Source organism: Manduca sexta, chromosome 26 (genome assembly GCF_014839805.1).
Source record: "Manduca sexta isolate Smith_Timp_Sample1 chromosome 26, JHU_Msex_v1.0, whole genome shotgun sequence".
NCBI lineage: Eukaryota > Metazoa > Arthropoda > Insecta > Lepidoptera > Sphingidae > Manduca > Manduca sexta.
In genome coordinates this window covers 15,204,555-15,223,670 of record NC_051140.1, presented here as the reverse complement: position 1 = coordinate 15,223,670, position 19,116 = coordinate 15,204,555, and the positions used below count along the sequence as shown (strand labels likewise).

The 19,116-nt window shown below is 36.2% G+C and overlaps 1 protein-coding gene across 3 annotated transcripts in view; it reads right to left on the bottom strand.

The window, feature by feature from the left end:
* Positions 1-19,116, bottom strand: part of LOC115451008 (bifunctional heparan sulfate N-deacetylase/N-sulfotransferase) — a 111,831-nt gene that overhangs the window by 37,980 nt on the left and 54,735 nt on the right. For 2 of the 3 annotated variants that reach the window (XM_037443710.1, XM_037443711.1), the window contains exons 2-5: positions 14,170-14,781; positions 10,111-10,302; positions 2,338-2,590; positions 1,851-2,013 (exon numbers count right to left, since the gene is read on the bottom strand). In XM_037443710.1, coding sequence (XP_037299607.1) covers positions 1,851-2,013; positions 2,338-2,590; positions 10,111-10,302; positions 14,170-14,396 — 835 coding nt within the window. In that variant the 5' untranslated portion in view covers positions 14,397-14,781. Of the gene's footprint in view, positions 1-1,850; positions 2,014-2,337; positions 2,591-10,110; positions 10,303-14,169; positions 14,782-14,894; positions 15,030-19,116 lie in introns of those variants that run through there. The other variant, XM_037443712.1, reaches the window with a different exon arrangement.

Sequence of the window (19,116 nt, the reverse complement as noted above, 5' to 3'; positions counted from 1 at the left end):
ACACTGTTTTTTTTTTATTATCGATATGGCAAAAGGCTCGCCCCCGTACAATATAATGGGCGCGATACACACCGTAAAAAGTGGGCGCCTTCACTTCACTCATGCCTTGGTAATAATAAGTAATAAAAGACATGAGTGTGTATTTTCATTAAATAAAGCAAGAAAAGGCTTATACTGATTTGTCGTACAATGTGATTTTTGATATACATATCAAGCCTAAGCGTGTATTTACTTGCCTTTAACAATAAGAGTTATTTAATGAAAACATATCACATTCAATATCGTTATGCAACAAATAATTTATGTGATCGATATTTTCGCAGCATATTATGCCAATATCATTGAACCTATTCCATCGTATAACCATCAGACAGAACTGACTGTGCATCAATATTTAAGCATCCATTGGATTAATCGATGGAATTGTCAACGAACAATCGTTATTACTGTACCGACCAATGAAATGCACGTATACTGTCGATGGACGCTAATAATAGTATCGATACATTTTCCAATTTATCGATATTGCATCAATGTTTAACAAACACGAAACCAGACCGACAAATGTGTTTACTTAGGGTGAGTTCACGATGAGTAAAATCTAATCGTGAGCATGAAAAAGAATGAAATGGTTTCGCTTAAAGTGTAGTCATACGAAAGGCACGCAATTGCTAATGTGCGATTATTGAACGCTAATTTTACAAGTGCGTCACATATCGCGCGTTGAATCCAAATAGATTCAGAATAGTCTCACGATTGTGTTGTTTTATGCAAACCAACGTTTAATCCTAACGCAAATATTCATTCACAAATGTTTTTTGTAAATACTTAGGAATTTTTATTTTTAGGATAGCATACTCATTGGTATACCTACCTTACATTACATTATAGAGTAAATATAATCATATTACTAAGCCTACGCCTTTTGTATATCAGTCTGTAAAGGAAAGTCTGAATATTTTTTTATCTAATAGGTATCGTGTAGAATATATGAATAATAACATATTATTTGGACAAATATCAATTCATATAGAATAAGAGTTGACTACGGAACCCTTCCATCGACGCGCGAAACCGCATCGCACTTGACCGGATTTTTTGTTTACTAGTTTACGCTCGTTAATGGCCGCAAAGTTCCAAGAATCATAACTTTGACCATTAATTAACCGATGCTCCCCTTCCTGAGAGGTGATCCAAGTATTATGCCAAAGGTCATCTGACAACGAGGGTAGAATGCAAACAGATGAATAAAATATAATATATATTCAACTTAACACTACTTCTAAATATAATTCAGATTATCTCCATTTATATATAAACTCATTATTTACTCCCTGAGAGCTAATAAACTACGTAGAGCGCGTTACTAACTCGCACAATTACCGTGCCACGGCCTAAATTATAGACAGACATTTATTTATAACAGCGTGTTTAACCACTCAAGTCGGTGCCCTTCGTCTTCATTTCGTCTAATCTGTTGTAAGCCCCGTTCGTTCCTGCCGACGGTTCCGGCCGGGTCCAAGATATTACAGTACTTATGAGAAGAGAGACGGCTTCTGGGCTTAGTTAGCAGCTCTCTACAATCTTGGTGGTTAAAGAATGTAACACGTAACTAGTGTCTGGATTCAACGGATTTCGCTTACGATGATATTGAATTTTCGTTGGGACGATTATTAATAATAATTATTAATTTTTTTTAACCAAAGATTTACTAACCAGAGTAGAATGCTATTGTGCATTTAATCCTTAAGCAGGCGTATTCGGTGATTGCGAAAAGTGATCCACGTCCCAAAATAGTTGATAATTTGTGACACACAGCAAATACCACTAAATACGATGAACGTTCTTACCGTCAGATCCATACTCGTTCTGCCTTAGAGCCCAGGCGACCGGCTCATAGGTGGAACTGTTGGCTCTGAACACCGCCCAGTGGTCGCCGGGCAGCGGCCCCCACGCGGTCTCGCCGGCACGAGACAGTCGCAGCACCGGCGACGCTGAATTAAGTGTTGCGTCCTGTTGATAAAACGATATCATTAATCAGCTGAATAAATATAAATAGTAGGGATATAAAAACGCCTTTCTCTAGATATATAAGTAGGGTGGGTGCAAAAGGTACACTAAATTACGCCGAGCTTACATAGTACATTCCATCCCGTGATTCTAATTCTAATACCGAGTAACCGTGCCTGTTTTATTTGTTCAATACGAAAACCCCCACAAGTTAAACGTAATAGTTCAATATCGATTGTCGATACCAATACATGATTCACTCGTAAAATCTTAAAATCGCACGTAACACAGAAACGTACTTGCTTTACACTTTACTATAAAACTTACCTTCAGTCTTAAATTAGTATGCATGAAGAGTGGAGATCCTTTGAGTTGAGCTCCGACTAGGGTCTCCTCGCTGGGCGTGGCGAACCCCACCACCCCGACCGAGTACTCGCGACAGTATTTGTCGAGCAGCTCGCGATTCCACTTGTCCATGTTGGCGTACTTGGACAGCGACTCGAACACGATGACCCCGTACCGACCTTTGTCCAGGGTGGTCAACACTGGCAGACTTTTGCCAGCCACCTCCAATTTGTACCTGTTTCAAAATGATGATGATGGACTTATAAATATAGAAGAAGCAATATGAAATATAATAAAATGTTATAATACATAAATGTAACTTTATACTTTGCTAAAGGAAATGTATAGGAATAAACCAGTAACATATTCATAACAAAGGCATTTCAAATATACTTAGACGAAAGATCAATAACGAAATAGGAACAAATAAAGCACATCAAAAGATCTGCGACCGTTCAGATAGGAATGCACTTTATTTGCACTCCATTGTGTTCCAGGAAGCACTTTAAAAGGTACAACTAAACGTACTAAGTATGTAGAAGTGAAATAATTACAAAGGCATTCAGTTTTGCCGTAGATGAGCGTGCCGGTTATACGAGATCAATACGGTGAAGGTAAAGAGGCTGCCTGCGCTCTCTGCCATGTGGAACACTTAGTTAGCAACTATTATAGACGCGGTATCGGGACTTGCGATGCAAGCCATTTCGATATTGGACACATTTCTCAGTGTGCACTTTCATATCTCCGCTACACTAACCAAATTTCAGATTCCAAATGTCGTCGTTTGCAATTAATTAGAAAGACTAAATTTATAAGACACTCGCCAAGTGTTTTAGGCAATTTCCATAATTAAAATCAACTCAAAGAGCGTCTATAAACTATACTTATATCATTACTTCGACGTTGTTTCGAACAGTGGTTACACAATTAACTTCCATCAGTTATTGTTGTTTTATAGACAATTAAACCGTCCTTTTATAGTTAATAAGGTAACCTTTTCCTTGAATTTGAATTGAACGCTGTCCATTTAGATTTTAATATCAGTTTTTAAGCCATTACAGTGTTCAACCATTGAAACAACAATATTCAAAATACAAATTAATAGCTTCAGATAGATACTAATCAAGCCAATAAGGGTCGACCCTTGTCATAAAATTGTATAGTTTAAACAGGAACCGCTGACGATCGCCCGCGTCAAACATAGAATTGGCGTTCGCAGTTGATTGGCAATATCGAAAATTGAATTGTCCAAACTCGGTCTTTTAGAATACTTTCCAATTTTCAATCAAAAGCACCCAATTTCATCGGTATTGGTGAAATCTGACAAGTATCCAAGTGCAATACTAGCCACTCGAAATAGAAAAATGCACCGACGGGTAGGTGAAAAAAGAGTAGTAAGTAGCGCAAAAGTATCGAGAGGCGACCTTTCATTTTGCTCCAGTTAAGGTCCCCGTTTCAATTTGGCAGGCCGTGAGCACTCCAGATCGAGTCTGGAGTTAATGGCGACTTGCAAATAGCATGTACTGCATATAGCGCAGGTAGGCAAGCTGTCCAATGCACCGTCTACTCGTTAACTATTTTACGTGCCTCCACTCATATTAACCGATAGCCACAACTTCAAAACTCTGCGCGCTGACCAAATTATACTCGCCGGATTTATTTAGAATCGATATCGCTCTGAAAGCGCGATGACTGTATTTCGGCAAGCATTGTGTCAACGTTCCGTTTGCGCTAACATGTTTCTAATTATCTTAATTAGTGTCCTGTCATTAAATGAGAGGGCGCTCGGTTTAAATTAGAGCGCGCGAAACGGCCTATTTTGTCCGTGAACTGAATGCGACAAGGGCTAATTCGCGATAAGGTGGCACGAGCGAGTTCAATAAAAGGGAGCGTGGCGCGCCGTGCGACTCCGTCTCCCCTAAGGACAACGTCAGTTCCCGTTGACACTCCTGTATAATTACGCAGGGTGTTGCTAAACAATGGAAATATTTACCGAATATTTATAAAATCCAAAAACCTGCCGACAGCAACGTTGAGAGATTTAGCTGTTTGCAATTAACTAGACGTAAATTTATGAACTTCCAAGGTAGTTGAGCCCGCGTTGTATAACATTGCTGATTACATTTAATATTCGACCGTGCGTTGGTGTTTGGATTCTTAATTGCATTTTTGTACATACAATAATGTAAATACTAATTATAACTACATTAATTATTATCTTTCAAGATTACTTAAACAACAATAACGATATTTAGGTACAGTTTAAATAGATACCTTTATTTTTAGTGACATATCGCTGACTCACTATTACAATTTCTATGTTATATTTTTTGCACAGTTTTTTTATTAGCAAATCTTTCCAATAATCCCGAAATACAAATAAAGGGACCACCATGACTTTGTCTTTTCAAAATTTTAACGAACATGAAAATTTTTAAGTAAACTTATTCCGATATAACTAAAAATCACCATAAGTCCTTGTAATAGTCAGCCAGAGATATATTACTTCAAAGTACATAAACAGAATGTGAAAAATTCTCTCAAACAGAGTTATCTGGCGCACAATCGAATTACTTTAAACCCCAGCCTTCTCCATTGCAGTCCATAAAGGCTGTTTAAAACTTTATCGAGCTGTAACTAACGTACGTGAACAATTACAACAATAGTGATAAGTCTGTAAACAATTCTACAATAATCTGTATAGTGTTGTCACGTCGTGAATTTGTTAAGTAAATTATGACTGACATCCATTATAAACGACATGCGATATCAAAATTTGTAATAATTTGTTGATTTAATGAAAACATAATTTGCTACAATAAAACTTGTACAAGGCTATCAGATATCATCCATATTATAATAATTATAGTAATCATATTTTATTACGGTACGGTTTATTAAATTCATTTATTACACCTAATCATTTCATCAGTCTTGAGGTGGTATTATGGCTGTATAACGTGTCAGCTTCTGGGTTCCATTTTACAGTTGGGACAATCAACAACTCGATGCCACACTTTAGTTACCCGGGGTTTGAATTTGACGCCATTAGCACAATAGCCTTATCCTTAATCGCATAATGGAACGAAAATAAGGCAAAAATTGTGGGTGCAGTAGATAGTTTTTTCCTGCCTATCCCTTCCGCTATACAGGCTTATATTAACCATGAATTAAATACATATGTTAAGAAAACTGGACGAAGGTTTTATTTTTAAAACAAATAAAAGACTACCATGAAAATTTTATACAACCAATAAAGTTTAACACTAGTGTTACGTCAGTATAGCTCGCTTTATCTTGGCATAACGTTAAATAAAACGTTATCAAAACGCACTAATTACTCGATATTAACTCGTTCCAGCACAAACGAGCATTCATGTAGTAGGCAGGGGGGTGAGATAGCGTCGGGATGCCGCGGCCTCGCCTCTAATGGCACTACTAACTAACTAACTGTCACCGCAACGACTCACCGACTGTGGATGAGTCGCGCTTCGAAGCTTTTCAACCGCTGCCACATTTGCGACTCAGCTGTCACCTCGCGTATACGTTTAATGAAGTTTACAGTGGCTCGACGTACACGTACAGAACTTAACGTGTTTCCAAATTATGCGCTAATTAAGCGCAATGCATTACCGGGCCGAGGTTACATAGCTTACTCGACTATTTGGGTCAGCGGATTTATAATGTTAGAATTAGTATAGCGAAACACTCGTTAATTTTTAGAATTCAGTTTGCGTCCTCGGCTCGCTCGGTTCTTTTGTTCCCGACTGTCGGTTGTTCCAGCGTGATTTCATAAAGACTTTCGTAACACGGTACACGACTTAATTGAGGAACAAAATATTTGAGAAACTTTTGAGAATAATTAATTAATTATACATTAGAAATTCCTTTGGTATTTCTTAGTAATCGACATTCTTACACAACTTAAGCTCAAACATTTTTGTACGCATTTTTGTATATATCAGTCTATGAGAAATATTAAATACCTACTACGAAACGTGAACAATATATTCGAAAATCTTGGATAACGTCATCGAATATTAGACGTAAGAAGCTTAATGCATGCATGTTCAATAACTCCTTGCCTTAGAGAAACGTAAACAAGTCTGTTGATACAGCGTATTACGAATGCGCTCGCTGCTACTAAATCTACCGCTTCGACGCATGACTACATGTAATATCAAATGTTACACCACACCCCTAACAACTTAGGTGTTTTTATTATGAAGTGTATAAATACATTTACGTCCACAGTGGCACTTCTATACGAGTGAAGCAACAAACATTTTGTGTCAACTTTGCCTCCATTTTATGTTGCCGCCGGGACCGTTATATGAATTTTGATAATTAATTTCAATTAGATGGTTGTGTTGCTAATGCGTTATGAATATGTAATAAGAATGTAAAGTTTAGACTAAAAGAGATTCTTATATCTGTGACTGTTATATATGATTTAATTAAGATACAGTTTACTTCGAAAGATAATTCATAAATCGAGCAAATGAGTCACTTCATAGACGATCTAAACCGTTCAGAAACACCTGAAATACCAAAAGCAACAGCAATATGTTGCCGGCTTTAGGAAAAGCAATAGAGGCTAGGGAAAATATAATAAAAAGAATTATTTAAACAGAGTAAAATGGTTGTAGGCAATGGGCCTCGGTAATGTATCTAGTAAAAATAAAATTTGTAAAGCAGTCGAACATGTTCAACCAAACCCGCTCATTAACCTAGGATAGGAAGATATCTTCTTATTATATCATATTCGTAAACCTTATTAATTACAATAGCTATGTTTACAATAAATACCTCTCTGTGCTATAGCTGAAGGAAATCTTTCACATTTCTTCTTCTCTTTTTAATTTATATCTCCGGTTTCGTGTGCAGACTTTGATAAAATATTAATAAAATATATATTTATAACTATTTCAAAAATATGACAAATAAATGTTATAGTCTTAATTATATATTTAGCGAGTGATAGTGTATTAATTGAGAGTTGAACAGGCAACCCAGACGATCGTCATAGTTATAAATATAAAGATGAAATAGTAGGTCTTTAATGCACAATATTAAAAAAGTTTAATTCATTATGTTATCGAACATGGATAGTTTTTAGGTATTCCCAATGATTACATATATGGCTCAATATGTGGTCACGAGATGTCACGCATTATCTCGGATAAAATACATAAATACAATATATCTCCCGGCGGCATCAATAATTACAATTAAAACAATATAAATCGATTTAAAAAAATTGTTTTCGATTTTCAATATCGATATCCCGCAACAAATAAAAAAACTGGTGTGTAGGTATCATACCAACAAGTTTAATACAATAATAATTAATACACATGATAATTATATATATAACATTAAATTCAATATCTACACTAAATGGCATAGTTGTAACTTGTAAAAAATGATGTCAGTTATTACATTTTAAAATAAATTACTAAATAATCACCTACAGATTATGAAATACAATACATTAAAACGAAACTACGAAGGGAAATTTAAAATAACGTAAAAGAGAACGCATAAAATTTATCGGAGAAAAAAATTAATTCGTGACCCGTCAAACGTTTCATAAGCAAACGTAGCATGGCGCAGTTCACTCAGGCTCGAGAGGAAACCGATTTTTCAGCGAGCAAGAGCAAAAAACGTGCCATGACCCGACTAGGCGGCACGGTGCGGCGTCATCTAAAACAACATAGATATATCTATACGCACACAGGCCTAATAAAACAAAAGCCGGATAAAATATTTACTCGCGTTTAAGCGAAAAATTTAGACTGAAATTTAACCTCAAATTGGTTACTTTGGTAACTAATTTATGACAAGATATAACATATAATAATTGTAAACAAAGGACCTATCTAGATTACAATTGTTCATCGTGGAAATTTTTGAAATATGCTAGGCAACCGAATTATGATTTAGTACATAATATAGGACATGTCCATTGTTTGTATACGATATAGTAAAATTCCACATTCCACACTAATTAGGTATAATAGGTTCACCTATCCCGCGCGAATAGTAACATGATGTTCTCCATTTCATTATCATTGGCGGCACATTATGTTCAGAGAGGATGAATAAATATTTTAGTTATTTCAAAAACACTATCCAGCAATAATAACCTTTTATTTACTCTTAACGCTCGTATAGAATACCCCCTTTAAAACGTTTCCAATTTCAAAATAATACTACCAGAGTAGATATTTTCGCAACTCGGTAAAACACCTTTAACAATTAACAAACTCAAGTAAAATAACACCAAGTTCTGTGTGTTATAAACATCACAAATCATTATACCTAATTAATCAATATGTCGGTATTTCTCAGCTAAATCTATAGTTTGTATTTAAATCATGCCCGTTTATACATTAACATTATCTATTTCTTAGAATTAATTATGAGCCGACAAGAGCTATGTAATTAAAATACCAAATAACACAATTAATTTAGAGTTATCTAAACGTAGTATCTGAATGGTGTTAATTTATACAAAGATAATTCCTTAGTGTTTTGCGTATATTAACGTATATTTGTTTGAAGGCGAATAGCTTCCTAAACAGCGTCAGATGTATATAGGTAAAGTTTTTATAGATTCCGGTCAGCGCTGGCATGCTGTATGTATACATTTTTGTGTGTCCGCCATCTGCTATAACACATAGTGCGTATTTGTAGCGCGTGAAGCTGTATTTTGTACGCCGTTCCGTCCTCACTACAACGACTGGCGGCGCGGGTGCCCGCGATATGATTTCCACGCCGGTGACGAAACACGGAGCCGTGCTCATAGTCAAGCCTAATTCATTCACCGTCCCAGTGCGTTATTTTATCATCGCCCTAAATTCGCAATATTTTCACATTTAAGGGTATTTACACCATACACATAGACCACACGACGACCGTCAAAATTAAAGCCTCGCGTGCATCATCGGTATGTTCTCGTATTGACGTGACGTTTCAAATCCTTTGCCGTAACTATTTTCGCCCACATACCAGACAAAATTCTATAAAATCTCACTAAAGAAAAGGAGCCTTTTTCACTCGACAGCATTTTCCCCGACAGGTTCCGCTCCACACCCGAGGCGCGGTACTTTTACCCCGTCCGCATATTAGCTGTCAACGTTTTCTGTCGATCTTCTCGCGTGCCCGACAAGGAAAAACAAACAGTGTACTCTATACAAACAGCTCGTAATAGCCATAAACCAATCACGCTCTATACAAATGTTTACTATGTTTTTATGATCACATATTTTACCAGACTCTCGTTTTGGTTATAAAGTGTTTTTTTACTGTATAATATTACAAAATGTTGATTATTAGAATGTGATTAAATCAATAGAATGGATCGGAGGTAAGTATTGTATATTAATAGGATCTTTAGATCGTAAATTTATTTTATATGCACCACTTTGTAGGTTACCGCAAACTCAAAGTAATTATGGTATCTCACATCCTTCAATATGAATAATGTAATTGTAACTATTTCATTGTCATCCCAGAAGACAATATTTAACGTGATACAGATACGTGTATACAAATTTTTGCTCTATCACAATATGACAGCAGAAACGACCGTTGACAGCAAATATCCTAAACAAATCAGTTTGTTTGTTTGGACACGCTAATCCCAGGAACTACTGGTTTGAATTGAAAAATTATTTTAGTGTTGGATAGCCCACTTATCGAGAAAGGCTATAAGTTATATATCATTTAAGATAATATTTGAATGCTTACCGTATACGGTTGGCGACAAGCAGTTCGGCAATGTCACGGCCGAGGCGCGAGTACGCCGATTCGACTATGACGAGCACTTTGGCGTCGATGCGCAGGCGCGCGTCTGAGCGGTGATCGCGCGCCGCCTGCTGCTGCGACGCGAGCAGCGAGCACTGCGACAGCGGTCGCGGCACTCGGTCGCGCCACACCAAACTGTACAAACAATATGTAATAATTTATAAGCTAGGTTCACTTTTATTTATTTTTTTTCTAAAATTAAAAAAAACACCTTGACCATATGTCAAAGATTTTATTTAGGTCACAATAAAAACAGCTTTAATCAATATGTAATTGAATTGTTTTCATTCTTAATTGTACATAACCCGAAATTCAGAGAATTTCCAAATAAAACTTAAAAACACATGAGTTTGTTTACCTTTCCGATAGCTACATAACCTTTTGTGCCTACTCGAATGAAATCAATAATTATTATTTACACAAAAAAATATTTATTTATTTCCATCTGCCATGTCTAGACAGGGATTATGATAATAACATCCTACACTTAAGAATTTTTATATTTATGATGAAAAAATATTGGTTTTAAGATTCTTTTTGATAAAAAGGCAGGTAGGTATTTAATACCGTATTTTGCAAAGTAGGTTTTTATATAGAATTTATAAAATTTTAGGGGATTACCAAGTGTTATGAATTCTTTGTTAGTACAAGCAAAAACAAGAAAGAAAAACCAGGAAACTCAAGTTTCATTGAAAACGTTACGAGTGTTTGAAATATAATCCCTTTCACAGGCCCGAATACCGGAAGCCAATATCTTTTATTAGTTAATAAAAAAAAAGGAGAGATACAATGTTTTTGAACGCTGATTAGATTTTTTGTTTCCGTTTTTTAATTAAAAAATAGTTTCGTTTTATTACGTATCATAGTTTTCCAGGAAGTCGAGAAAGGATTGGTGAATAAATAAAGTAAAAAATTAAATATTATTTCTCCAGTATTTTTGTTGCGTTTTTCCAATAAATAAAAAATAATTATTATGATCCAAGTTATTATGGCAAACAGAAGAAAAAATAATAACGATGAGGATATTTTGTGTGCAAGAATTTTGGTGTTTTTTTTATAATCTGAAAGTTTGCAATGTATTAAGTACAACAACCAAAGTCAGTACAAATGGTCATAGCTAAGAAACTCTTTTCATAATAACTTCGCAATATTATTTCACTGGAGGTCAAGAAATACAAGCAATTAAAATTATCAACCAATAACACGAAACGCGTAACAACTAGGCAATGAAAAATTTCTTCTAAAATCAATCACGGCCTGCCAAAGTTAAAGCCGCATTCCAACTTTGAACTTGTAGCCACATCAAAGCGCCATTAGGGTTTATCTCAATAGCGTAAAATAAATAAAGGCAAGAATTTGCGGAAATATTTTATCCGTAGGCGGCAAAAGTCCTATGAGTCGAGGCTGGCGGTTGCGTCCCCTTTGCCTTAATGAAAACCACGCCCGATTCACCCGGGAGAGAAACTTTAAAGACACGCTGAAAAGACACATCCAACGAAACAGGCTTAATTTAATAGTCATTAAACAACGTCCCTATAACCAGCGCGGATGTTTTATCTTGCATTCAACAGAGGAATGCCGGCTCGGAATGCTGTTGCGCGAGTTACGTTTCGATTTGAAAGATTAATCAGAATTCACCATTCCTGGCATGCCTTTGATTGTTAGTTTATTTATTTGTAAATCTTATCGAATTGCTCATTTGAAGTAAAACACTGAATAAATCTATATAAAAGTGTAATGCAAGATGCCAAGGATTAGTTTTCCGCTGGAAATCTTCGCTTAATATCCCTTAATGGCTTTAGTGACAGGTGTAAAAATAATGACGCGATTATAATGAAATAAGTGGCCGTAAAACAATACGCTTTAACTCAGCGAGCCGGTTGGGCGTTAGCTGAGTAGCTTCCATTAATTAGCCAGGACACAAGTTTTGCTATAAATTCTACCGAGTCGACGAAACTTGCCGCCATCGCGGCTCATCTCCGCGCGGTGTAATTTTAAGCTGATAAAATAAAATATTATAGTCTGAGCAACACGACATCTCCACTAATTACATAAAATCACGTTATAAATTACTTTGAAATATTCGCCGCCCCACCCTAATTTAGCTGCGAAACGCTGTCAAACAAAAGGCGACAAGGACGCTCGACAAAAAGTTAAACGCTTTTAATACTTCCGCGTAGCAATTTCCTATAGATATTAGCTGCCAATTCTATGCATAAACGAATCCTTTGGTATTGGAATAAAAGCACTGGACAGGAGATACAGAAAATAACATTTAACGTTTTTACATAACACGGTGTACACGCCGTTATTAAACAGTAAAAAGGGCCTTGAAACGTGTTTTTCATTTATGTAAATTTAAAAAGGTGATGAAGGTAGAATGAGTTTAAATGAGTATTTAGCATTATATCGGGACGAAGTGTGTAAAACTTTTGCAGCCAGTACAAAAAACCTCAATATTGTAAAAAGAATTAAATAGTTTTTTTATTTTTGATTATTTTCGACAAGGTTTCAATATTTAATTAAAATAATGGGTATGAAAAATTTAAACCAACGTTTACTCAACTAATCAAGCGGCTTAATATGCATATAGAACATCAAACACAGTTTTGATACTTTATATTTAATAATTTTTATATTTTATTATTAAAATGTATCTTAAAATTTATATAAAACTGTGAAAGTAACGCATCGATTTGTATTTTTTTTTACAAATTTGAATTGAACAGATATTACACATACAAACTTTAATTAAGGTTGGCTAAGCTGAAAGACTAAATAGTAGAAATGAATTTAAATTTTGCCAGACATATCGTTGATCAAAGACTGGGCCCCAATATAAGACCCTTTATAACTATTTATAAACATAACACCATAGCCTGTGGGCTACGGTTTATAAATTTTATATCACGTTATATACTGTGGTATATAACGTGATATAAAATTTATAAACCCTGATTACATTGCAACAATAATCCAGAATTTATACTTGGAAAATGTCATCGAAACTAATGCACAATAAACACATTGAACACGAACGATGTGAAACATTAATAACAAGAGTGATATAGTGGAAAGCGATAAAAATATTTGAATATGACAATTAACCGCAATGTCCACGGGCTAATCCCAATAAATTACTGTATGATATGACGATGCGAGCTGTCCGAATACGATAATTTCGTATTATTAATTCGTATCAGCTCCGTGTTTGCTTCCGATAGCAAGTAAATTGGATTTAACGCGAATGACGCATATTTACCAGCTAGAGTAATTAATTAAAATTACGTGTTTCGGCCAGTAGCAGAGGAGAGCACCGGAATAATGTTGAACGCTGCGCGAAATTGCATAGCGCAGTTTTTGTACCGAACAAGTGGTTAATGACGCGAGAAAAAAATCAATCTTTAACCACAGTCGTAAACTGGCTGTATTGAAATTGTTTTACACGGCTCTTTCCGAAACGTTACACAAGTAAGTTTAATTAATTAATTTTGCATAGTAATTATTTTTGTTCTTTGCGTATTGTGCCTTTGCGCTACAATAATGTTGGACACGGATAAAGACTACTATTGTTTTGATGTCATTATTCGTCAAGTAACAAAGGATATTAATATGATTTGGACTGAACAGCAAGTGAACAGCATTCAAATACGAGTATATAAATTTTAAAAAGACCATTAAAAGATATCGCTTTCCCGTAATAATTTCTGGTAGTGCACATATAAAGTACCGGATTTATTTTATAGACGATATTTAGAAAGCGACTACCAAGATAAATTATTCGTTAGCAACTTGTTGTGGCTAGTCGCAATCAGAAATTAGCCGGTGTAGCTCTAATAAGACTGGCCGGCAAAATTTATTCAAATGTCAATCGACGTATTGTTTATCATTAATTTTAATTAATATTGTTATTTGTAGACATACCATATTCAATGAAGAAATGCACAGGCTTTTAATATAAAGTTCTTAAAGGTAAATAGAACAGTTAGGACCATTACTAACCTTGAAATAGGTGCCGTAACATAATATGAATAGATAAATATGGTGAAGATGGACAGCAGCATGACCGCAGCGACGCACTTTTTGACGTTGACATGACTGGCCAGCCAGAAGCAGCACCGAGACACGGGCGTGACGCGAGCGTGCGTAAACCCTCCACCGGCTCCACCGCCGCCCGCCTCGAGCAGAGGCGCGCGCGCACCACGACCTTCACCCATCATCCTTAACATCTACACACCACTATATTTACACACAGCAGTAACACTTAGGCCTCTAACTGAAATCACTATACAATGTCTCTATCTCGGTACCCTAACGTCTGCGTATGTCCTTGGTGGTGCCGTTTTCTGTCGCCACTTGCCGTGCTTCCACATTTCATAGTGTCGCAGTGGTGAACGAGTCTGCGCGTACGCGGGATGTGTAGGTGCACGTGCGCCGCGAATGACGGCCATCTCGAGCCGACAAACGCGTCCGTTCCCGGTTTAAAGTGGCCGCCGACGCATTATGACGGGTTGTGCTCATCACGGCGACGTCGTGCGCTCCTGCTGCTAGAGCTCACGGCATCTGCATGCGACACCGCTCACCGTCCACCTCCGGCTCGTTCATCGGTAAAGTCTGCAAACAAAATACTGCCATTAAAGTCTGGAAATATAAACAATTTATGTACACCTATATTTGTTTACAAGATTAAATTTGTGCAGTTGCTTAATGAGCTAATGTCACTAAACCTTTGCTGATTTCCGCCCATCCCTTTGGGAATAAAGGGTAGCCCGGTTGTTTATTATGTTAAAAAGATTTTTTCTCATATATGAAATAAAAATTGAATACATATAGGCTGGAAAGTACAGTATGTAAAGTACTGTGTGGTTGAGACACCAATACTGACATTTACAAAAAAAAAATACAGTTTATCAATTACTAATATCACGATTTATCTTCGCATATCTTTGTGTTCGTCGATTCGTGAATACTTCACTTCGGTCGGTCTCTGCCATAAATCCGCCCCTCCCGTTATTTGAATGTAGGCTTACATTGAAATACTTCTTTGCAGACCCGAAACAAATCTATTCAACCGTGAAATTGGACGAACGATCCTCAAAATTTTCGGAATGAAATTTGATCAAAAAGTTAACTAATGAATGCGAAATCAGATTTGGACAACAATTAAACGCTGATCTGCCAAATAAAGTAGTAAGAGCCTTTGTGATTAGTCTAAATTAAGAAGGCTTAATGAAGTGAAACCGTAACGGCAAAGTTACTTTTACATTTAAATGGAGTAATAAGTTTTTCCCTTTGTGTATTTTAGCCACAGTTCATATTGCGAAGTGCTGTGGAAATTCCAGTTAATTTAGTCTGTTTCCCGTACCTACTGTCGCTGAACATTATCTTCCTATTCCGATTTCAGCTGAACCTAATGACAGTGCTAGAGCTCTCTGCACTTATCCGAAAATGCACTCTAACCAGCATTCTATAACTAGTAAGTGCCAAACCTATATACACTATTTTTCTTTTAAAAGAAGACATATTTTCATATATTATAAATTAATGTTCTTTGAAGAGAGTTAAACATCCATAGAGATTACTGATTTTAAAAAATAAGCGTAAATAATTTCTGTGATAATCCAATTTAATCTCAAATTTGCTTACTGAGATTACCCATCAAAGCCCGAGCAATGTTCAGTACATACCAAGTATGGCGACTATGGTATAAAAAACCGCATATCATGATTATATTTGTGCTTGAACTTAATTATTATAAAGTCTCCGATTCTTTTTCGCTATGTCGACATGTATTAAAGTAACTAAAAGAGGTGTACGTAAGTTTTCCCATAATTAAGTAGAACGAATCTGTAAAATATAAAGCAATTTAATTTACAACCACTACTAACTTTTACATTCTAATTATTCCAGGCTGCGTTAACGAAGTTCGTGTAAAAAAATAGCAGTTAAACTAAATGAAGTTACGAGCTCTTGTTTGGTACAAATACGTTAATTCAATTTTATCCTACTTATGTAATTAGAATTTATCTAATTTTGTACGTAGACTATACAGTTGTAAAGAGGTTCACGGTGCTCGCTCCTGGCTCCCCGGCGGAGTTCGACGGTGAGCGGCATCGGTGAAACAGAGACGCGCGCGGAATCCCTGATTGTGCGACCCTTTGAATATTAACTACCAGATGACCCGCTCGTAACCGGGCCACGAATCTACAAGGCTACTTCCAAAGGTTAATTTAAACTGTTCACTGTTGAGACGTGCTTTATTTCCGCCCCTACGATATACTAACTTATTACTTGGACAGAAAGAAAACTGCTTTCTTTATTCAACACGTTCGGAAAAATGAAAACTTTTCTTAATTAAGTAATTCCCAGGGAGGTGAGTTCGTAGGGTGGATTTACAATTTTGTTGGATTCTTAAAGTAATTTATGGAAAGGTAATATAAAAGTAAGTGATTAATACAAAGCATTAATTATGCCGTGAAGATGGTATTAAAGTCTTTTTGGTTGGTTGAAAATAAAATTTCCTAGAAATGATTGCCTCGTAATGACTCAGAGACGAAGATAATGGGGAGTTGTTAATTTAAAAAAAAAAATGTTGAGACGTCCATTTAGCCGCTGGCAATTTTACACAAACGAGGTCCGTGAAACGAACGAGAGAATAGGCCGTTAATTTCACCCTGCAGCAGGAAGTTTCCCACTACCACTGTCTCCATTCACTATAAAATACAAAATTAAAATACGTTTTCCGTATTTCGACGGCGAAAATAGTTATACGTGCACAATATTTCAATAAATTATTTTTATTGACGGTTTTTGTGCAATTGATACTTGGATTTACGACACAGCGTATAGGCACGATTGTGTTTGACGCTAACGACGCCGACCCTCGATTGAAAACAGTAAAATATATTGTGAATACGTCGGGCAGATAGCTGGCACGAGTGCATCACTTGCTATACAGAGCTTAGATTGCGGTGCATTAATCCTATTAACATGACAACGAGCGTAAACGATCCGGATAGGTAACCGTGCCGAAACGTTTAATTACCGAAAACAATTATTAGCTAACCCTCGCCCTTTTCATGAAAGATATATGAATTCAAATTACTTTGATTAGGGCCGAGTACATTGACAATTTACTTAAGCTGTTAACAGTTTCGCCCTAATTTTCAGGTAGATATACGAATGTTTCGTCAGATTTCGTGTAATAATATACTTTCAATTAACAATACGTAATATGGTTACATAATTATTAATTATAATACAACAAATCAAATAAATAACAGGTTTAAATATATTATACAGTTAATTTAAAAGTTAACCGCCAAGTACTGAAATCATAATCTAAAATTTTTCATTCGAAAATATTACAAGAGAAAATAATTATCAAACTTGTTGTAACAATGAACGTAAGAAATAATAATATATCCGAACGCACCTGTACCTCGTAGGATACTACCGTTACCGTTGAAAATACTTGTTCGTTGTAGTTTTGATAGGATCGTGACATTATATCGGATCAAAAGACAATGCTATCACGGCAGAGGCGAAGGGACGGGACCAAGTTATTATAACTTTGCTCGTTCACCACACCTCGTCGCCACACGGCCGTTCCGAAACCCGCATAATAATGCCACCGTTAACATGAAACTCCTATAATGTGCGGATCACACTTCTAAAATATTGGGCCGTGTGAATCAGGCAGGCGATATGCTGACAATGACAGGGGTCCGTCGAATGCCATTAAATGTCCACAGAGTGGACAGTTGGTAGACATCGGGGATTACATTCCTTTTTTGGTGCTCGAGCTTTGACATTTGTGATGATATTATGAGTAAGGGTGACTATTTTGGTACTGAAAAAATTGAACAGGATAACACTACATATATCAATTTTGCGTGTTATATTTTTTTTTATCACAGCGCAAGCATTTTGTCCTCATGTATTATAGTGTTTGAAATTTAAAACAATAACTAAAACTTACGATATTATACTTCCACGTTAATTTCATTAATTGATGGTAGATACAATGCACAAAATATCTAAAAAAAACAGCATGCCTTATCAATTGACTTAAATTTGAAAAATAATATACTTAAATGGTTAATATCTAAATGTTTTCATTTAAAATCACAGTATCAATAGGTACAGAAAATAAAGCAACTAACATTTGCCGCGCGTCAAAATCGAGCACTCATGGCAAGATTTAAAACTCAGCCCTCCTTCGTAAAGGATGCTTATACAACTATGGCACAGCTTTACGTGCTCAGTATACACTCGTGTACTTGTTCTTTCTTTCACAAGAAAGATGTGGAACGTAAGGCGTCGGAATAACGCAGTAACGTCGTCATTAAGGCACGGAGCCGAAACCCGCAATTCTCCCGCATATTTGGTCAAGATTAATTGCCCCTAACATCATCTGTCAACCCGAGGGGACATTCCGTGGACATTTTGTTTGGTGTACAAATAGCTTTGCATATCTGTCTTGTAACACGTTATTAATCGTACGTGGACGTCTGCTTAAATACACACGGGAAACGATAAAAACCATTTGGCATTTCGCGGTAGACCGCGTTACGTCAACTTGTATTAAAAAGTTATATACATCACCTTACTGATTTATATTATGATGTATTACTTTATTAAAGAACATTAACACGAGTAAAGAAAAGTTCGTGTTAGACTACTAGTTAGTCCGAAATTGAATAAAATGGAACGTAGTTGCTCGGGAACGAGTCATTATTGGAATTGCATTTCCACGAAAGGTATTAGAAGGTAGGGTTGAAAACTGTGCATGCCTTTTAATTTATTTGCTGAATCTCTTACCTGATTGTTTCATTTGCTAAATGCAAGCTGCACGACGTGCAACAATTGAGGACTAATTGTGATTCCACTAATTTGCATTGGCGCGACAAGTTGCCCCGCTTGCCAGCCGCGCCTGCTCCTATTTAC